This window comes from Amblyomma americanum, chromosome 2, assembly GCF_052857255.1.
Source record: "Amblyomma americanum isolate KBUSLIRL-KWMA chromosome 2, ASM5285725v1, whole genome shotgun sequence".
In the NCBI taxonomy this organism is placed as follows: Eukaryota; Metazoa; Arthropoda; class Arachnida; order Ixodida; family Ixodidae; genus Amblyomma; species Amblyomma americanum.
In genome coordinates, this window is record NC_135498.1 from 6353859 (window position 1) to 6372438 (window position 18580).

General features: G+C 47.0%; 1 protein-coding gene across 6 annotated transcripts in view; it reads left to right on the forward strand.

The window, feature by feature from the left end:
- LOC144120480 (pleckstrin homology domain-containing family G member 5-like) overlaps positions 1-18580 on the forward strand; it is a 626877-nt gene that overhangs the window by 388524 nt on the left and 219773 nt on the right. Inside the window, exon 1 of one of the 6 annotated variants that reach the window (XM_077652913.1) lies at positions 14865-15768. The exons of the other annotated variants lie outside the window; for them this stretch is intronic. Within the exon in view, the coding sequence (XP_077509039.1) occupies positions 15649-15768 (120 nt within the window). The 5' untranslated portion in view covers positions 14865-15648. Of the gene's footprint in view, positions 1-14864; positions 15769-18580 lie in introns of those variants that run through there. 6 annotated transcript variants of the gene reach the window in all.

An 18580-nucleotide genomic window follows, 5' to 3' on the forward strand; every position in this document is an offset into this window, starting at 1 on the left:
GCAATGATCTTCTTGCAAGAACAAGATTAATTGCCAATACTTTGACGCAGGTTATCCTCAGCGCGGCAATAAAATTCTCGTCTTTCTCTCTCTCTCGCTCAGGCCTTTGGACACCCGAACGAAGAAACAGTTCTTTCTTAACACTTCCGTTTTAGTAATCTTTGGCTTCGAGAAAGGCTCTAAGGTAGCCAAGTCATGCAACTATGCGCCAATGAACGACGCGAACAAGTAGAACTGCTACTACGAAAACATTCTTTGTCGGAGTATTATAATAAGGCTTGCCACATCACTTACTTTTTTTTCAGAATCATAAACGCCTTGAACGTATCATAGCACAAAAAGGGGAAGCTAATCGGCTAAAAAGGTAAAAAAAGAACGTTAAAGCGAGTCTTTTTTTTTTTTGGTCTGGACGGGCTTTCAGATTAAAATTCCTAGAATACGAAGCAGTTTCTTGTTATCTGTAGCACTTGCGTTTTTTTTTTCGGGGGCTAATGTAAGGCTTGCAGAAGGTTGGGCTTCTAGTTTGCGAGCTAGGATACAAATACTCAGCAAAAACCCACAAAACTGACAAAACATTACGCTCGAAGCTTAAAAGAAGAAACACGTAAATTTGGTAACGAACAAAAACAAGAACATTTCAGCGAAGAATTCCTGTTCTTCCTTTGGGTTGCTCAGAAGTATAGTAGGCGTGGGTTCTCCCTTGTTCTTTATCCGGACGAAAGTACGACACGGCGTGAATTCCCTAGAACATGACTGCCAATTACCTCGCCGCCGTACTCGTAATTCAGTCCTATAGATTTTTCCCAAATATGTGCGTGGTTCCTCAAATTTTCCCGCAGGAACGGCGGAGAAAAAAAAAATAAACATAGCGTGGATTACATATACGGCTCAAATGACTTCTTCGCACATGCTGTTTTTCTGACTCAGATATCCAAAATTAAAAAGAAAGGACAGCGAGGATCATTGCTTAAGGTAGGAAAAAAAACATTACAGCCACACCTTCGCAGACTGAAACTCACCAGCCGCTCCGTGTTTTTCTGCACACTGCAAGAAAGGTAATGCTGGTTATTTGGAACATGTGCCAAACGCAAACGGTTTGTTTATTTGTAAGTCACGGAGAAGCGAAACACATTTATTTATTTATTTATTTATTTATTTATTTATTTATTTATTTATTTATTTATTTATTTATTTATTTATTTATTTATTTATTTAGTTATTTATTTATTCGCTGCACGTTCACTCATGCAATGCTGCCGACCCCAAATGTTCACATTGGCTTTAAATCTAGATTTTGCGTTGCATTGCGCTGTTAGTGGCTTGTCAGAAAGCCTGTCGGCGCCGGAAAATATTTAATCCTGAAAGAACAAAACTGACAAGAAAACGGAACAAATCGTGACAAAGTGTAATTATGAAAGAACGGAGAGCTGCAAAGAAACGTGGAAGATGCATGTATGCAAATGAGTACGGGGAGGGAGCTGAGTTTATTATGCACATGGGATGCCCGTTACCTCATAGATTGACTCTCACCCTCGCTCGTTAGTGGCAGCGTGGCGTCTTCGCTGATCATTAAGACGCAGGCGGAAGGTAAACAGTCGCTGAGTGAGGGAAGACGGAGCACTTCGGCGCGTGCATATTGCGACGCGGAACGCGCAGTCATTTCGCATCCACGGACGTTGCGCTTCGAGGAAACTCCGGAACCCTCCCCTCTCCTGGCTTCAACGTCAGGTTCTACAAGTCTCAGTATACTGCAAGCGGTGTCGTCCGGTCAACCTTTTTCTGTCTCGCAGACAAATAAGGAGAGGGAGGGGCGAAGTCGGCGAGGCAGAAGAATTGGGGAGGGGGCGGCGTCCTCGAGCGGACGATGCACTGGATTTCGGGAAAACTACTCCGACGTCAGCGAGCGGCGCCGTGACGCACTCGGAGCGCGTCCAGGAAGGAGGAATGCCGCGCGCGGGCACGAGCGATAAGAGAGGAGTGGAGAGGCGCCCGTTAAACGCTCATCAGCTCGGGATTTGGCAGTGCAGTTCTCTTCGCGTTGATTTCGTTTCGTTTTGTTTGTTTGTTTCTGTACCATCCCGTCCGCTGTCGTTATAGTTCCGCAACCGCTCGCACTTCGGAGCTCACAGTGGAATATGCGAGGTCGTGCGCTAAGAAAGAACCGCGATGCCAGGCAATGGGGGAAAACATAGTGCGGGGAGATCACCGCTTCGAAGGCTAACACAGCTGTGTCCTGAAGGGGCCGAAGGAGGCGGCGCGGATAGTAGGGAGTGTTTGTGGTGGGTATAAAAGCTCTCGGAAACTTATCGTGGGTTGTTTACGCTGAGTGGATTGTACACTTATGGTTGCCTGTGCACTGCGTAGGAAGCAGTCATGAAAATTTATGCCTGCTGGAGTCAAGAATTAAAAGGGTTTTGGGATACAAATAAAAACAACTGTCACATATTGCAGAAATATCTCAAATTTTAATGTGTTATGCACTTTTTGCGGAACTGTCGCAGGAAAATTTTTCTCCCCCGTGCTATGTTTAGCCGAAGGGTGAAAGTAAAATTTCATTTCGTGCGTGGGATCTTTAGAGTGCCAGGGTTCTGTCAACTGATTTTCGTTACCTTCCATGTGGAAAAGTAACCCCTAGTCACGAAAGTAATGCAATATTAGACACGAACGCAAGCAAAGATGACCTTCTCATTTGACGACTGATTGCTGGGACCGTCTTCATCAGCTCAATTTTCCACATTACTCCCAAAAAGAGATCGGAGCAGTAGATTCTTGACAAGCCTATTTTTCGTCTCGCAAAAGACCATAAAACTTCGACCGTTTCCATAGATTCCCTTTGTTAAAACTTTGAAGGGTGTGGGAAGAAAATCTCGATCGGACATCGGGGCTTCGCTGTCTTCAGATGCTCTGGAAGTCCGCCAAAGAAATCTAAATCATCTGAGAAAATTCACGCCCATGCCTGTTCGATTCGTTCTTGGAAAATATCTGTGGCCTCACGTTGAAGCGCTATAGGCCGCTAGGCCTAGCGGCACTGCTGAGCGCTATCCTGAATTCCCGGTAATGGTGGCTGGCAGGTAGAACATCTACACAGACACACAGGTAGCGATTTTTCGTCGAAAAAGGAGTACACTATACTAAGCAGTATAAAAAAGAAACGGAATAACAGAAAGCGAGTATGTATGTGCGTTTTGTGTGGCTTAGGCTCGATCCATGAGGCATAATGCGTTATTCACGAAACTGGAGTGTCATTGAGCCAGCGTTCACTTTCTCACTTAATCGAGATCTCAGTTTTCCTGCTGCTTTCGTTGGGAAAAAAAAATACACCACTGAACAGGATACGATGCTACTCCTGTGAATACATAAGCAATTGCAGGTCGGCTTATCTAAAAAACCATTTGCCGCGATGAACGCAGATTATGCATAGGAACGCAATTGTTGCGCCTGCATCAGGCGGCATGAGCAGAAAATTTTAACATTCTAGTGAAATCAATGAAAGGGAAACAAACGACACGACAACAAAAATAAAAAACCCGAAACGGGAATAAAGTGTTGCAACTCGGGCCCTTCGATCTAACATCGTTTCTCTCAGAGCGAGGATGCGGGTTGGGAAGTACTCGCATTTCGAGGCTTTATTGCGATTTAGAGCTTGTTGACGCCGAGGCACGCCAGCGGATGCTCGTGGGGATGCAACATACCACCGCTTTAGAGCGCACTCTAAAAGCTGGAGGCGTATGCTCCTTTCTGGCCGTAAAATACCGTCGGAGGAAACTATAAAAGTCCAGGGAGAGAGAAACAAAGAGCACTGAACAAAAAAAATAACGGAAAAGACGACACCCAAACATTCGCATGGATTATGCAGGTCGAAGTGTTCCCCAGCGCCAAGTTTGCATCGGCTCGCTCAAGCAGGCAAGTATACGCGTGCCTGTGCAAAACTCATCGGTTACACATTCGCACAGCGCGATAATGTGGCTATTTCATGTCGCACGAGTGTGGGGCTGCAGAGTTCGAGTGCGTACGCTCGATTCACGCTTAAGCCATTTTTTTGAGAGACGTTTAATCTGGACTGCGATATCGTGCACGCGACGGCGGCTTTGCATCGTATTGGCTATGTCGCGTTGCACGCAGCGCTTGCATCGCGTGTCACGATGCGTCTGCCAGTAGTGCATTCAGTCCGTCTGGGCCGCAGAAGTAAGCCCCTCCTACCCAGTTTTCGTCGTCCCCGCCCACCCTCCAAAAAACAATGAAAACACGTTTTATACGTCCTATTGGGGACAGCACAGTTTTTTTCTGTTCAGACACTTTTTGACACTCAGTGATTGTGGTGTTAAATAGACTCTAAGGGAAAATATCAAGCTAAGCAAGGCGGATAGATTATTGCTCGGGAACACTACCGACGTTTTAACGCGCAGTCGTTAGCACCTCCGTGTCGGAAGAAAATGGCCGGCGTTGGCGTTGGCGAACGTTTGAAGCCTCGCAGCCGGAGTGGCCGCAGCACGCACGTGGACTGTGGCGTCTTGGGGCAGAGATGAGTAACTATATTGAAAAGTGTTGACTGTTCGCCGGCTATGTGTAGATACAGTGCAGCGGAGCTGATGTAAGCTAAAAGTGAATTAGGCATGAAGTGAATAACGCATTTGCTTAAAACAGTAACGGCGGTTGGTAGTGCATGCATTAGTTTGTGCTCTGTAGCAACGCCGCCCCATATCGCGGTCCTCACCTTGAGAATAATTGTGGGGTCTAGGCAGATTAGTAAGAACACTGCCGGCCCATTAGAATGTTGGGACATGCACAAGTCATAGACGGCGTGATAAGAGCTCTCTAAAGACACTTTCTGAGGAAATTAATAAAAGATGGTGAAAAGAAAACAGAACCTCGTTAGATAAAAAAAAATAAGAGCTAGATGTGGAAAATTTTTTACCTGAAGAATTTGTCAGGTTAATTCAAACCGCTCGCAGCATCGGCTTGGAGGAGCACCGTACGGCTTTCTACATGGGCTTGGATGTTGTTCCGCACGTGCCTGATTAAGATTAGGCCATAAAGCACATTGTTACTATTTAACGCGTCATGTAAGTCACTGCAGTTCGGTTGTCTATCGGGCATCTCTGTCGGAAAGTTCTAGTATGAGTGAGGAAAGAAAACGACTCCCCAACGATAAGTCTAAGCATGACTCGGTCATTACCCGACGAGATCTCAGTACGTCGCTACTTGCTCAGTGGGCAGAGTCAGCTTGTAGGCAGAGTTGACTGTAGCCTCCGGGCAGTGCAAACAACAAACGTGGTCGAATGTAAAGGCCATCCTAATATCACGCACCTGGTTTCGATTAATCGCCAGCAATTCTAGCGCTACCTGGCGAACAGGTGGGACAGCGGAAAGGACGGTTATGAGTGATAGCAAGATGGCGAGAGGGAAAAAAGAAGGGGAATAAGGGGAATATAAGTGAAGTTCCGTAAGCAAAGCTGTTATAGCTAGCTAGATTCGTTTGGACAAAGATGGCAGCCAGCTTCGCACAAGTGATTGAAATGAGCTCATTCCCTTCCATCCTTTTTATTCATCGCACGTCTATTGGTGCGCCGCCTTCCGCCTGCGTCCGTCCTCTAACCCCAGTGCCGCAATTCTTTATTTTTTTGTGACCAGCTCATGACGTCAGTTCTGAGAAAGGCGCACAGAGCGTTGAAGGTTTTCCGATTGAATTAGTTCAGCCATGCGGGCCCAGCCGTGCAGAGCGGGCGCTGAAAGAAGTTTGGTTAGTTCGGACGCAGAATCGGGCAGAGGAGAGGCATCCTCGCTCTCCCTACTGTCCCCATTTCAGCGCTTTCCCTCTCGCCCACTTCATTAGTGCCCACTCGGCCTGCGGTGAACGCGTCAGGGTTTTCGCGAGCAGGAGGGAAGTGATGAGAGGCTTCTGCAGTGCAGGGAAGTTTCGGAGCCGGGCTGTGCGTGTGTTTGAGTTCGTCCTGACGTTAAATGCAGGGCTGCGCTTCTGCGCTCTTTTTGATTCGCGTGCGCGCTGGTGGGGCATTGGGCGTAGAAGGCGCTTTGTGTCCGGCGGCTGCAGGACGTCAGGCGCCCACGTTTTGGCAGTCGAATGTCCCTTGGCCTCTGTGCTTGCCGCGCGCTCGTCTTTCCATCTCTTTTTTTTGCCGTCCTTACTCGATCATTGTGCTTTTTCCGTTCTCTAGCCAAAAAAGTGGCGCAGAGGGAAATCACTGTCTACGCAGTGCGCAAACCACCGGAAACGCTGGGATGACGGCCGCTTCCTTCAGCGAGTCGCTGTTGTCGCGTGAGCAGATGGCAGGCATTAGAATAGTTCTAATCTTTTGGTCCGAAGGCGCTACTCGCCTCTTAGCCTGGACAATGCCGGTGTGCAGTGAAACCTCCCAAGTTCGTCACGTTATGCGGCAAATGGCGGGAATTAAACTAGACAGGATGCCGTGGTGGCTCAGCGGTTAAGGCGCTTGACTACTGATCCGGAGTACCCGGGTTCAAACCCGACAGCGGCAGCCGCGTTTCGATTGAGGCGAAACGCAAAAGGCGCCCGTGTGCTGTGCGATGTCAGTGCTCATTAAAGATCCCCAGGTGGTCAAAATTATTCCGGAGACCTCCACTACGGCACCTCTTTCTTACTTTTTTCTCTCAGTCCCTCCTTTATATCTTCCCTTACGGCGCGGTTCAGGTGTCCAGTTAGACAATTACTGCGTCGTTTCCTTTCGTCAAAACCAATTTTCAATGTTTGCCGATGGCTATGTTGATTTGGGGTCCGATCCATGCTCTACATGATGTGACCTTGAGGATAACCGTGGCGAACCTGGAGAAACAAAATAAATATTGCCGCGACTGGGTTTCGAACCCGCGACGGCGCGAACAGCTCAGCTTCGCTGGCCACTGCACGAGAGCACTAGGCTATCGCCGCAGTTTTTTTTTTCTTTATTGTGGGGAAATAGTGCCGAAAAGGAAAGTCTAGACACACTTACGCCAGAAAGCACGAGGGCACCTTACCCCTGCATGAACCCTCCTTCCAAAACATAAAATGTCTGGGAGGCACACACATGCATCCAGATAGGGGAGCCAGCTAGGCGACTCTTGCGGGGCAGCATATACTCCCCGCACCAAAGCGCATTGTTCACGAAACGAAGATTTCGACGATCGTGGTGATTCGGCGTGGCGGTACATCATGCGGCTCTTCCAGAGACTAAATAGTCCCAGCAACATAAATAGATCATATGGCACAACACTGTTTTTCTACGCTATCGCCGCAGCTGATCACGTCTCAAGTTAAACTGCCACACACTCTCTCTCGCGCCGTGCATTGTATGGCGTCAGTCTGTGCACAAAGGTCACGAAAGAAAAGGAAACGCGCCTTAAACCGTGATTTCAGGTACGTGGCGTTGGTGTCCATCTGCAACAACCCGCTTTAGCGCAATACTTTGTGGTTATCAATGCTAAACCCCCAGCAATTTTTTTTATGTTGCTTATGGAGGAAATATATTCCAGCAACGTTGAAACTTTAATTTCTTTCTTCTTTCGATCTGTTGGCTGTGTGCGCAGAGGCGCGCAGCGTGGATTGTAAATTAACCCGAATTAATTTGAGCCAGTGAAACACCAGGCGTGCGCGCTTTATAGAAGATTGGGTGATACCGCGGGGTTTCATGCTGGTGGTCCTGCGAGTTGAGGCAACGGTAACGGAAACCTCTCGTAAGCTGACACGCTTCGCATTATGTCAAAATCATCATCACGTTGCCGGTCTTGTCGGTCGCACGATTCTGCAAATTGTCCTCGTGAGCTTTTAACGGACTACGTGTACTGGCTGTTGTTGCACGATGCAAAAAGCGTGAGAGGCTGTGCGCAAACAGGATGAAAGACGAGATGAGCGCAGCGCCTGTCTCGTATTCTTCTCATCCTGTTTGCGTGTTGCTCATTGCTTTGTCCACTTTTCACGGGTGTCGCTGAAGCGAACGCACATTGCGCTGAATCTCGACATGTTCATAAAAATCCGCGCTAAGAAAAGATTCGTGAATATATTTTATTTCTTTGCATGAAACGAATCAAGTTCATTTTCTGTAAAATGAGCTGTTCAAGTTTTGCGCCTGAAACAAGGCTGTATGTGAACCCGTGTAGTGACTCAGCGCTGAGCTAGACATACTGCTCCAAAAGGTATATTTTGTCAGCGGGCATGGCGCGTAATCCTTGCAAAAAAAAATGATTATCCGGTCGGTTAGACACTGATCTCACTTTTCTGTCCCTAAGCATACTCTGCGCATGAGCCGAAGGGTAAAGCTTGGCCCGAAATGTGGTCCACGCCAACGTGCGCACTTTGTCCAGGACACTTTTTTTTTTTTTTTAGAACGCACGGAATCTACCCTACGGCTACTGAAAACATCGTTCGGAAAATGAGCGTCTGTAATTGTTATGCGGGTTAAAATCAGCTTTGACTCATACTTATACGCCCCAAACAAGTCATATTTGCGTTTCTAACTTTATTAAGTGCATAATCACCGAGGTTTGAGCAGACACCTTTGAAGTTTTGGTTTCAGATTTTCTTGTTCGGAGTGCAACGTTTCTCATTGGTTACAATGCCGCTCACGAACTCTAAAGGACACAGTGCTGCCTGTTCATTCTTAAAAATATCGCTACTGTCGGCTCCTTTTATTTCGAACCTATGAAGCTAGCTGAAGGACAGCTCTGAGATACGCGATATCAATGCAACAGCCACTATCCGGGAACCCCTTGACCAGCATTCCCAAAGACAGGGAGACATGACAGGGCGTATACTGAGCAACGTTTTTAGTTCTAGCTTTGTGTCAGGGAATTCTCAAACAAGATGGCTGAGCGGCGCGAAGTCACTGTCACTCTGTCAAATTTATTCCGGGTACAAATACGTTCAATCCGCTCAGACACCCGGCACCACGGCAGCATTCAAACCAAATAATGTGCCAAAAGTTTTGCACCGGCGAAGGCACCAATACGTAAAGGTTCCGAGTTCTTTTTACGCCAATTTATTTATTTTTATTTATTGATACTGCAGTCCGGGAGTTGGGGATTTAGCAGCGTGGCGATACAAACTAAGCAGTTTAACAAAATAGGCAAAAGTAAACAAAAATAACAGTGAAAGTTGAAGCTGTTCTGCATCATTGGGAATACAACAATTAAACATGTACAACAGAACAGTGAATTAACAAATTCAACAGAAACTAGGTGATATGTTGCGAGAACAACGTCAGTGACGGCTGCGGCATTTCATTTTTAGTGAGTTTATTCTAATCTTAAATAGTTCGTGGAAGGAATCAGTATTTAAAGCAGTTATTTCGAACGCGAGAAGGAGTTAGCTGGTGTCGTTGTTGCCTCGCATATTCGGACGAAAAAACAAGCAAATCGGCGAGTTCCGTTCTGTAGTGTCTTTTAATTAATTGATAGATAAAGCTTAATCGGGCACAACGATTTCGCTCAGTTATTGTCGGAAGGCCAGCTTGGATTAAAAGATGTGTTACTGATGCACGTCGGTAATTGTTATATATGTATCGTGCCGCCCTCTTTTGAACCTTCTATAATTTATTCATGTTGCGTGAACGAGTCCCAAATGATAGCAGCATAATCTAAGGTAGGCAGAACATTACATTTGTAAGCAAGTAGGCGAACAGATGGGTTAGACAACCGCAATGAACGTTTCAAGAAAAACAGTTTACGAAAAGCGTTGCACGTTATGAAGTCAATATGCTTATTCCAACTAAGAGTGTTAGTGACCCAGAGGCCCAGATATTCATATTCTGTTCCTTCTGTCAGTGTCATGTCGTTAATACAATAATCGAAAGGTAAGACTTTCTTTTTGTTAGTAATTCTCATTAGTAATTTTTTTTCAAAGTTAATGGACATTTGCCATGCTTCACACCATGCGAAAACTGTTTGCAACGCACTATTAAGTAATAGTTGATTGGAGACATTTTTTTGCTTCTGTATAAATAACACAACCATCAGTGTAAAGTCTAATTTTCACAGGAATGTCAGCGACAATATTATTAATATATATTAAAAACAACAGAGGCCCAAGAACAGAGCCCAGAGGGACGCCAGAGTGAACTGTAAGCCTGTCAGAGAATGATCATTAAAAACAACGAATTTTTCTCTGTTTGAAAGGTAGGCTGATATCCATTTTACTAATTGTTCGTTATGAAGTACCGTGTGTCCAATTTATAAATCTTTTCGTGGGTAACCTTATCAAAAGGGTTCGAGAAGTCCGTAAATACGGCATCAATCTGCGTTCTATGTTAATTGACGACGCAAAATCGTGCATAGTTTCGACTAGCTGTGTATAAGTTGAGTAACCCCTCCTGTGTCCATGCTGATACGTAGAAAGTTTGATATGTGATTGTGAATTATGCGTTCAAGTAGTTTACAAGCAGTCGATGTGAGTTCGAAGCGTTCTCGTAATTTCTCTATAATGATGTCACGCACAATAATGCCGCGCGCATTTTCTTTTCAAGAGATTATGTTAAAGCGTAGATGAGTAAATGTGCCCGGCCAGCAAAAAGGCGAAAGCATCGCTGTGAATAACCGATAACTTCTCGGGCTTGTCCTACGCTGGTAAAAAGTCGCCCCCTTCTCTGCGAACGCAAAACAAGGCGTGGACAACGCTTGCCGCAGTGTTTCGCATATAGGACAGACAGTATACAGTAAGGCGGATCTATTCCCCAGGTAACCGCCGGGTTCTTCTATGGATGACGCTCTTATCCAGCACACCAAACAGCGATATGCTGAGATGCTGTTCACGTTTGTGAGCTGGACTGGTGTACGGCTAGCGCTGCGCGCAGACTATTCGACGCGGAGATTACTCGAATATTTACCTTTATATCCCTACAGGATGTAAAGAGAATGTCGGCCGACAAGGTTGCAGTGGATAGGCGGCTTCGGTAGGCGCTACATACCGTCTGAATGTTCCAGACGCAACGCTTCAAATGTTGATATCAGGTTGTTAGCGACTGCACAGCACAGCGGGAAAGTATATTTGCAAGACGCGGACGCACAGTCACAAGACGCATCAGTTTGTACAACTACATGGGCGCACATTGTTTCCCATTTGAATCCATGGACTGAATGCGCAGCTGTCTCTATGGAGTCATTGTATTAGCTCTTTTTCTTGAAACCTCCTCTGATTGTGCATGTGTTGGTGGCGTCAAACACGCATATGCTTCCCAGAGACGTCACCGGCTAACTTTGCTTACATGCGCTGGATCCGCAAAAAAAAAAGAAATCCCTGTGGCACTTTTGCTGCGTATAGGAGGAAGTGGAATATGCTCGATTCGAGCAAGGTCACCTCTTCCCTCAGGGGAGGAATTTTCATCAGCTGCGTTTATCGCTTCGACTCGATGACAGTTTGCAAGGCGAACAGGATGCACCGGTCGATCATGTGGCGCGACCATTCTTTTCCGAGTGCTATGCTGAGCGTGTAACGCGTTGGTAATGTCACGTGATAGTTCCCGTTTATTCTCTATACTGGTGGCGTCATGAAAGTGGCGGCAGAATTAATGATGTGAACGCCCGGCTGAGCGGGACAGGGTGCTTTATAAAGCGAAAACGAATCATGCTTCGCTCCCGTGGTGACGCAGTTTAAATAACATCAAATGAAACTGGGTTTAGAACCTTACGCCGCTGCCAAGCCCGTATGTTGTTTATATGTGCCACAATTTTCTTTCTTGATTTGTTGTCTTTCTGCGTTTCGATTTTTTAGTTCAGTATCTATTATTGTGAAGTTGTTCGTAGCGTTCGTGTTTGTGGTGTCTCCCTCCTGTGGCTGTCTTTTTTGCTTTACCTTTTTATTCAAGATTGTGCACACGTCTGCTTGAAGAGGTGCCTCCAGCATGCGCTAAGACATGGCGGCTCACCTTCTCATCAGTAGTAACATAACGAAGATTAAAAGCACAGAAAGGGCACGAGAAAACCGTAATGTATCAGCCGAGTCACTGCAAGGTAGACATCTTCCCCATTTTCCTTCAGGTATAGCGCAACCCTGCGCCAGACGGGGATAGAGGAGCTTCACCGAGTTTTATAACCTCATTACTTCTACCACCTAGTACATTTCTGTTCCCTTGGTACCCGGTCTGTTACCAGTGACAGACCACAGGTAGCCGGTTTTCTTAATTTACACTCAAGGGTTAGGGCGCTCGGCTACTGATCCGGAGTTCCCGGGTTCGAACCCAACCGCGGCGGCCGCGTTTTTATGGAGGCAAAACGCTAAAGCGGCCGTGTGCTGTGCGATGTCAGTACACGTTAAAGATCCCCAGGGGGTCTAAATTATTCCAGAGCCTTCCACTACGGCACCTCTAATTCTTCCTTTCTTCTTTCACTCCCTCCTTTATCCCTTCCCTTACGGCGCGGTTCAGGTGTCCAACGATATATGCGACAGATACTGCGCCATTTCCTTTCCCCCCAAAATTATTATTATTATTATTATTATTATTATTATTATTATTATTATTATTATTATTATTATTATTATTATTATTATTATTATTATTATTATTATTATTATTATTATTATTATTATTATTATTATTATTACCGAGATATCAACTCGAATATTTCTTCCATCAAATAAGGAGCGCGTAATAATTTGTTAGCTACCGATTAAGGCACCAGTATACGTTCAAATGGCTTTGAAATAGCTCGACGACATTCGCAAGAAGTTCGGTGGCGGAGAAGGTATAGCGCTCTGCTCGAGCCGCATCCTGAGGCCCGAGCCCGGCTTGAGACTCCAAGCCCGGGTCCGGTCCAGGCCCGTGGCTTCTAGCCACGACCCAGCCCGGGCCCGCTACGTTATCACTCTACCGAGCCCAGGCCCGGCCCGCCCAGCTCAAGAGGCAAATTGCTGTGTGCAACCAGTCTCCTGCTACACACGAAGAGGCCAGGAAAGGCACTCATATCGCAAGCACTAAAAAAAATGGCTTAGTAAACACTCAAAGGTGACAAGATAAGGCGAATCTCGAGTTCTGCTTCTTGAACAGTGATCTTGGGCGTAAATAGCGCCGAAGTTCCGAGAGGCAATTGAAAAAGGGCTGCATACAAGCGCAGTAAACTAGGTATTATCTCTGGATTTTTTATCAGTCAATTTTTTTACTGCCCGTGATGTCTAAATATAAGAGCGTCCTCAAAGGCAGACCAAATAAATTTCTTAATTTTTTTAGTGAGCACAGTTTCGCAGGTTTAACTGAGGGCCTCTGTGGCTGCGTTTATATGGAATGAAATGATAGAGCCTTTATCGCAAGAGAGAGATGCCCCTGAGACAAACAGCAAACGCCCCTTTTTATTGCGGAGATTGTGTTTGAAGACCTGAATTGTCTTAAACCGATACGCTATTCTCCAGTGACGTTTCTCGTAGCGCAGATATGCTTTTAAGGGGATAAAGGCAGATAATCAACTGTTATCTTGGAACATACCGTAGAGCAAATAAATGAAGGTCCTTCCCCAGCGGTTCTTATGAGATTTCAAATGGCTAGTCATGAGCGGCAACACAAAGCTGATATTTGGAGTGCCTTCTGGCATAGAGCCGACGGCGTGTGCTCCCTGATAGCTGAACAGCGCAAGCCAGCGGTGATATCCCATTTATTGGGCGACTGCACTCTGTCAAATGAGCCGTATGTCAGGCGCTACAACGCTGCACTAAGAACACCGCTGTAGTGCAGCCCACTGCTGGATTTTGCGCGATTTCTTGCTACCTTCTCTCGTGTCATTCAACGCGTCCAGGAGTGCTCGTCCGACGTTACTTCGGCATAGCATTGTGAGTAACGCTGATTAAACTCGGTCCTCAAATGCGCTATCTCTCAATCCGCGTCAACAAAGAAGTAGTACTAGTTGTTTATAATAAATCACCGGAAAGATTTCAGCGCCGGGATTCCTTCATTACCGAGGCGGTCCGGGCAACAGTAAAAAAAAAAAAAGTGTAGGGGACTAATAAGCTCTAACTTAAGGGTATGACGCGATAGCGTAATGGTCTAATTCCCACATATGCAGAAGGGCATTCTCTGCTTTGCGTTCATAAATCCCTGGGAGTCCTCATACCCCTCCTGGCACAGTGGTGCAACGGTTAAGCAAATCGCCACTCCCAGCGGTGGGCCAATTGTGCGACCCAGGTTGCTCTTCCCGGGCGACCAATCATTAATTTAAGTGCCACCTGCCACAGTGGGCAGTTTACTCACTATCCGGTGGCCTACTATCACTATCACGTGACCTAGGTGGCCCTCCTGCTGTCTTGGTTGCTCTCTGGGCATCATCTGACAGAGTCATATTCGTGATCTTTCGCTCACAACGCCAACACCTGATTTCCTGGACAACGGGGCCTTTAACGCTGTCGCATTAAAATAAGAACGTGGATTGTTTTTTACTTTTTTCTCTTGAAGAAAATTCAACTGTACCAAACGCCAATATCGGTAGTTTTTCACTGCCGACACATTGGCCCCTTCTTCATCCGTGTCGCTGCTAAGCCGTCACCCGTGTACTTCATCTTGCAATAATGAATCAAAAGCCCTACACAGCCCCTCTATGTAAGGTCCCGAGCCCGAGCCCGGCCCAGGCCCGGCGAAAGAGCACGTTTTCCGGTCCGGCCCAAGCCCGTGCTGTGCTCTCGGAAAGACGAACAGAAAAGCGGCACTCAAAGCGTACGTCACCTCAGCGGCTCGGGCGCAAACACCAGCGACGCTCATGAGAGCTCTTGAGAGGAAAACAGGAGAAAGCAGTAAGTGGCTGCAATGAACGAGACAGAGGCGGGGGCGGAGAAAATCACGGTACGAAGAGGGAACCACGCGAAAATGCCCAGGAGCAAAGCAGCGCCCTCTGTCTCCGCCTTCCGAAAGCTCGCGCGGCGCTCCCAAGCGGCGGCCCGCGTGTCCCGCGCCCGTAGCCAACGTGCGGCGTCGTTTTCTCATTGGGAGCCCGGCGGAGTGGCTGGGCTCGGTTGCGTTGCCGCTGCCCGCACTGAGGCAACGCCGCCAACGCTAAGACCGACGCGCGCGACCAGGACTTTCAAATGCGCTGGCCGCGTTCAAAGTGTGACGCTGGAAAAAGCTCGGGCGGCGTCGCTTCGTCTGCGTTGCCAAGACGCGTCGTCGTCTGCCCCCGGTGACCGCTGCCTCGTCGTCTGCTCTCTGCCAAGACCTTCCTTCTTCGCATCGTTGTGTCGGCGCCGACGTCCAGGCAACGGTTGCGGGTTTTCGAGCCAAAGTTACTGCTGTGTGACGTGATCCTTCGTCCTCCCTCCTCGATTTGTCATCCGCTTTAAAACTTCGCGCCTTATTTTTGCTCGCCCAGGACGGTCGGTGCGTGAACTCCCGCGTTTGAGACCGTCTTCTTAACACGTGCAAGAAACGTCCCAAGAAGTTTTTGTCTGTCCTGTTACCGACTCAGAGTGAAAGCCGTTCAACTTCCTAGATGACACCACCGGTGATTGTATTCGTGTGTCGGTAGAGTGTTTTAGGGTGATGTGAGTAAGTTTGAAAACTTCCTCGCGGCGCCAGAAGAGAGGAGACAAACACGGGGCTGTGCTGCGTCGTGCGCGAACTGGCGCTGCTGCGGCCGAGATGAACCGGCGTCGGGTGTGCGGTTGCCGCTGGTGTTCCCCCGAGGGCCCGGGACGGGGTCTTGGGCTGCCGTGCTGCACCTCGTCGAAGCATGCGTTTTCGTCGCACCGCTGAGAAGGCCCTGGAGGCCGGCGTCAGAATGTTGAAGCGGGTGCACTCGCACATGAAGGCTCGCAAGCCGGCCTTCCTCGAAGTGGGTGGCCTGTCGCAGGTAAGGGCCAGGATGCCATTCCCAACCGTCTTGTTGTGAACATTTAAAGGCCCGTATTTTCACGGGCTTAATTTTTCGCCCGCACTTTAGAGCTCACCCGAAAGGCAATCAAGGCTCGAGCGCACGTTGATAGTACCGTATTTACTCGCCTAATGTACTCTTTCCCTACCTTGCCTGTAAAAAACTTTTTTCCTGCGTGTTTTACGCCACGTAATAACCCCCGATTTTCAGGAATTTTTAGCGATAAAAAGGGCTTTCATTATGCGAGCTTATACGGTAATGAAGGCCACCCATGTCTTTGAGAAAGCGCACTGGCCGCGCGGTTAGGCGGACAGGCATTCCATGTTACTCAGGTGAGCTTGAAAGAAGAGGAAAAGGACAAACTAGTAGACAAAGAGTTTAAAGCCTCGACACAATACGCGGGCTTCGGGGGGGGGGGGGGGGGGTGCTCGTGAGAAGATGACGAAGAGCAGCAGAGGAAAGGCCTGGTGATACTTCGCCGGTCGCAAACGCAGCCGGTGGCAATGCACTTCTGCAGCAGTTGGACGCGCCCAATCATAAAATCGTAGTGAATGGCTGCTTTGTATGAAAGAATTAACCTTTTCGAGCCAAAGCATCTTTCTTTCTTTCTAAAGGAGGTGTCACGGGACTTATAGAAAGGGAATGGTTGCAAGTTTCTAACCTCTTTAGATGTGAGCAAAAGTTCCGGCTGTGATCGTTAATCTCTCTTTCTCTCTCTCTCTCTCTCTCTCTCTCTCTCTATATATATATATATATATATATATATATATATATATATATATATATATATATATATATATATATATATATATATATATATATAAGAGGAAACTGTAATTAAATAAAAGAAAAAATATTTCCGTACTAGGCTTATGGCCTCCTCACATTGCGAGCTTCATTAAAAAGTTCATTGAAAACTTCCATTCTATACGCGAAGTTTAGAAGCTTAGTTACGCGCAGTATTGTTTTATATATTAAAGGAAATGTCAGTTTTCAAAACCAGTTTAGTTGAGAAGCGCGCTCAACTCCCCTGATTCGTGTGAAAGGCGGCGCGAAAGGCTTTGCGACTGAGTCTGCTGACAGCGCCGATAGCCAAGCGTTCTCTTTTTCATTTCTTTCGAGCGCTAAATTAACAAGAAGGTCTCTGATTAATATCTTTCCTTGCCTGTCATGTCATCTTGTTGTTTTTTTAAATCCCTTGTCTGGCTCGTTGCGCATATGCAGCTCTGGGGGCTGTCGTTTTCGAGGCCCATATTTCTTCTTCGCACGGCGCCGTGCATTTCTGACAGTGCTTCGACTTAGCAGACGCGCTAACATAGATAAATCGCTCGTAATAGAGAAGAAAATAGAAACAAGAACGGGTGTAGGGAAAAAAGAAATGGGAGGACAGAACGAATGAGGAGGGATAAATAAACATGAAAAGACACAGCCAGCAGCGAAGTCTGAGTCACAGAGCGTAGGTATACAGGCAGCGTTTATATTCTCCTTCCGCACAGGTGCGAGAAAATTTTTAAAGCGAACTGTCAGTTCTCGGTCTCGGATCAATTTTACGTTTATTTTTGCATTGAAATGAGAGAAATCGGGCCGTTGTTCTGCTTTGGGTTGTGTTTTGTGGCTCATAATGAGCAGGTGTACAAGACAGGTACTTACAAATACGTCTACATACGATCGCGCTTCTGAGCGAGAACTGCTTAAACACACACAGTGCATTGCGCCTCATTCAATCCTCAGGAGTAACCGTTCACTGCATGCTCATAAAGCGTTCCTTCTAATTCTCTTTTGGCCTGTACTTCCTTTTGGCTGTGAGTTAACGTGATGGTGACTAAAATATCTGGATAATACCAAATGGATGACGCTCAATGAATAATAACTGGCATGCTGCGAACATAGCCACGAACGCATTAACCAGCGCCCACACTGCGTCCGCAGGGAGAGAGAGGTGGTTTCGATGGCTGTGGTTATAAAAAGAATCATAACTGAGCAGTAAGGAAGATAGCAGGTGTCCGACGGCCGCGGAAACTGTCCTTTGTTTCCTAGACGCCAGTTAGTTTACACGTGTCCAACTTCCTAGTCCATATAACTCCCACTGGAGTTCCTAATTCCCTAGTCCCTAACTCCCAGTCCATGGTGTTTGACGGCACCTCCCCTCTCCTTCAACCAGTAAACGTCGAGTGTGTTTCCCAGCTGTTCCCTCTTTTGTTTTGGTGCGATTTGCTTATCCAGCGTGGTTGACAAGCTTGCAGTCTCGGGAGGCACTTAAAAGGGACCCGAGGACGTATAAAAGTCGGCCTGTATGGATAGATTACCGCGCTCTTTCGTACAGAGCCCACTCGCACCGAAATCGGAGCTTTTGTAAGGTGACTTCTGTTGCCAATATACGGACCGACTGCGCAAGTAAATGCGTGCTTCGACACCGATTTTTTTTTATTTTTGCTGCGAATTTCAGTGCTTTGTATACTCGGGTTCGTGTCGTAAAAAGACGTATAATAACGTCCACGTTACTGTATAAAATTACCGCTCCCGGAATATGCGCGCACTGCAACTAATATGCAACCATACCTGTTTCCGCTTGACGCAAAAGCATGAGTCAGGACAGCAGTTCAGCTTCCCCTGCTGACGCGTAGGGCTATGCTGTCGGATAGCGGTGCACATTTCCGTCCTATATAGGGCAAGAAAGTGTAAGCGGATGCCCGTGTGTTTTTTTTTTTCCTGGTCGAATGATTTTCTTTTTGGTCGTAGTATTTCTCCCTCCTTCCCTTTAGAGAAGCCGGTCCTTACAGCGTTACATTAA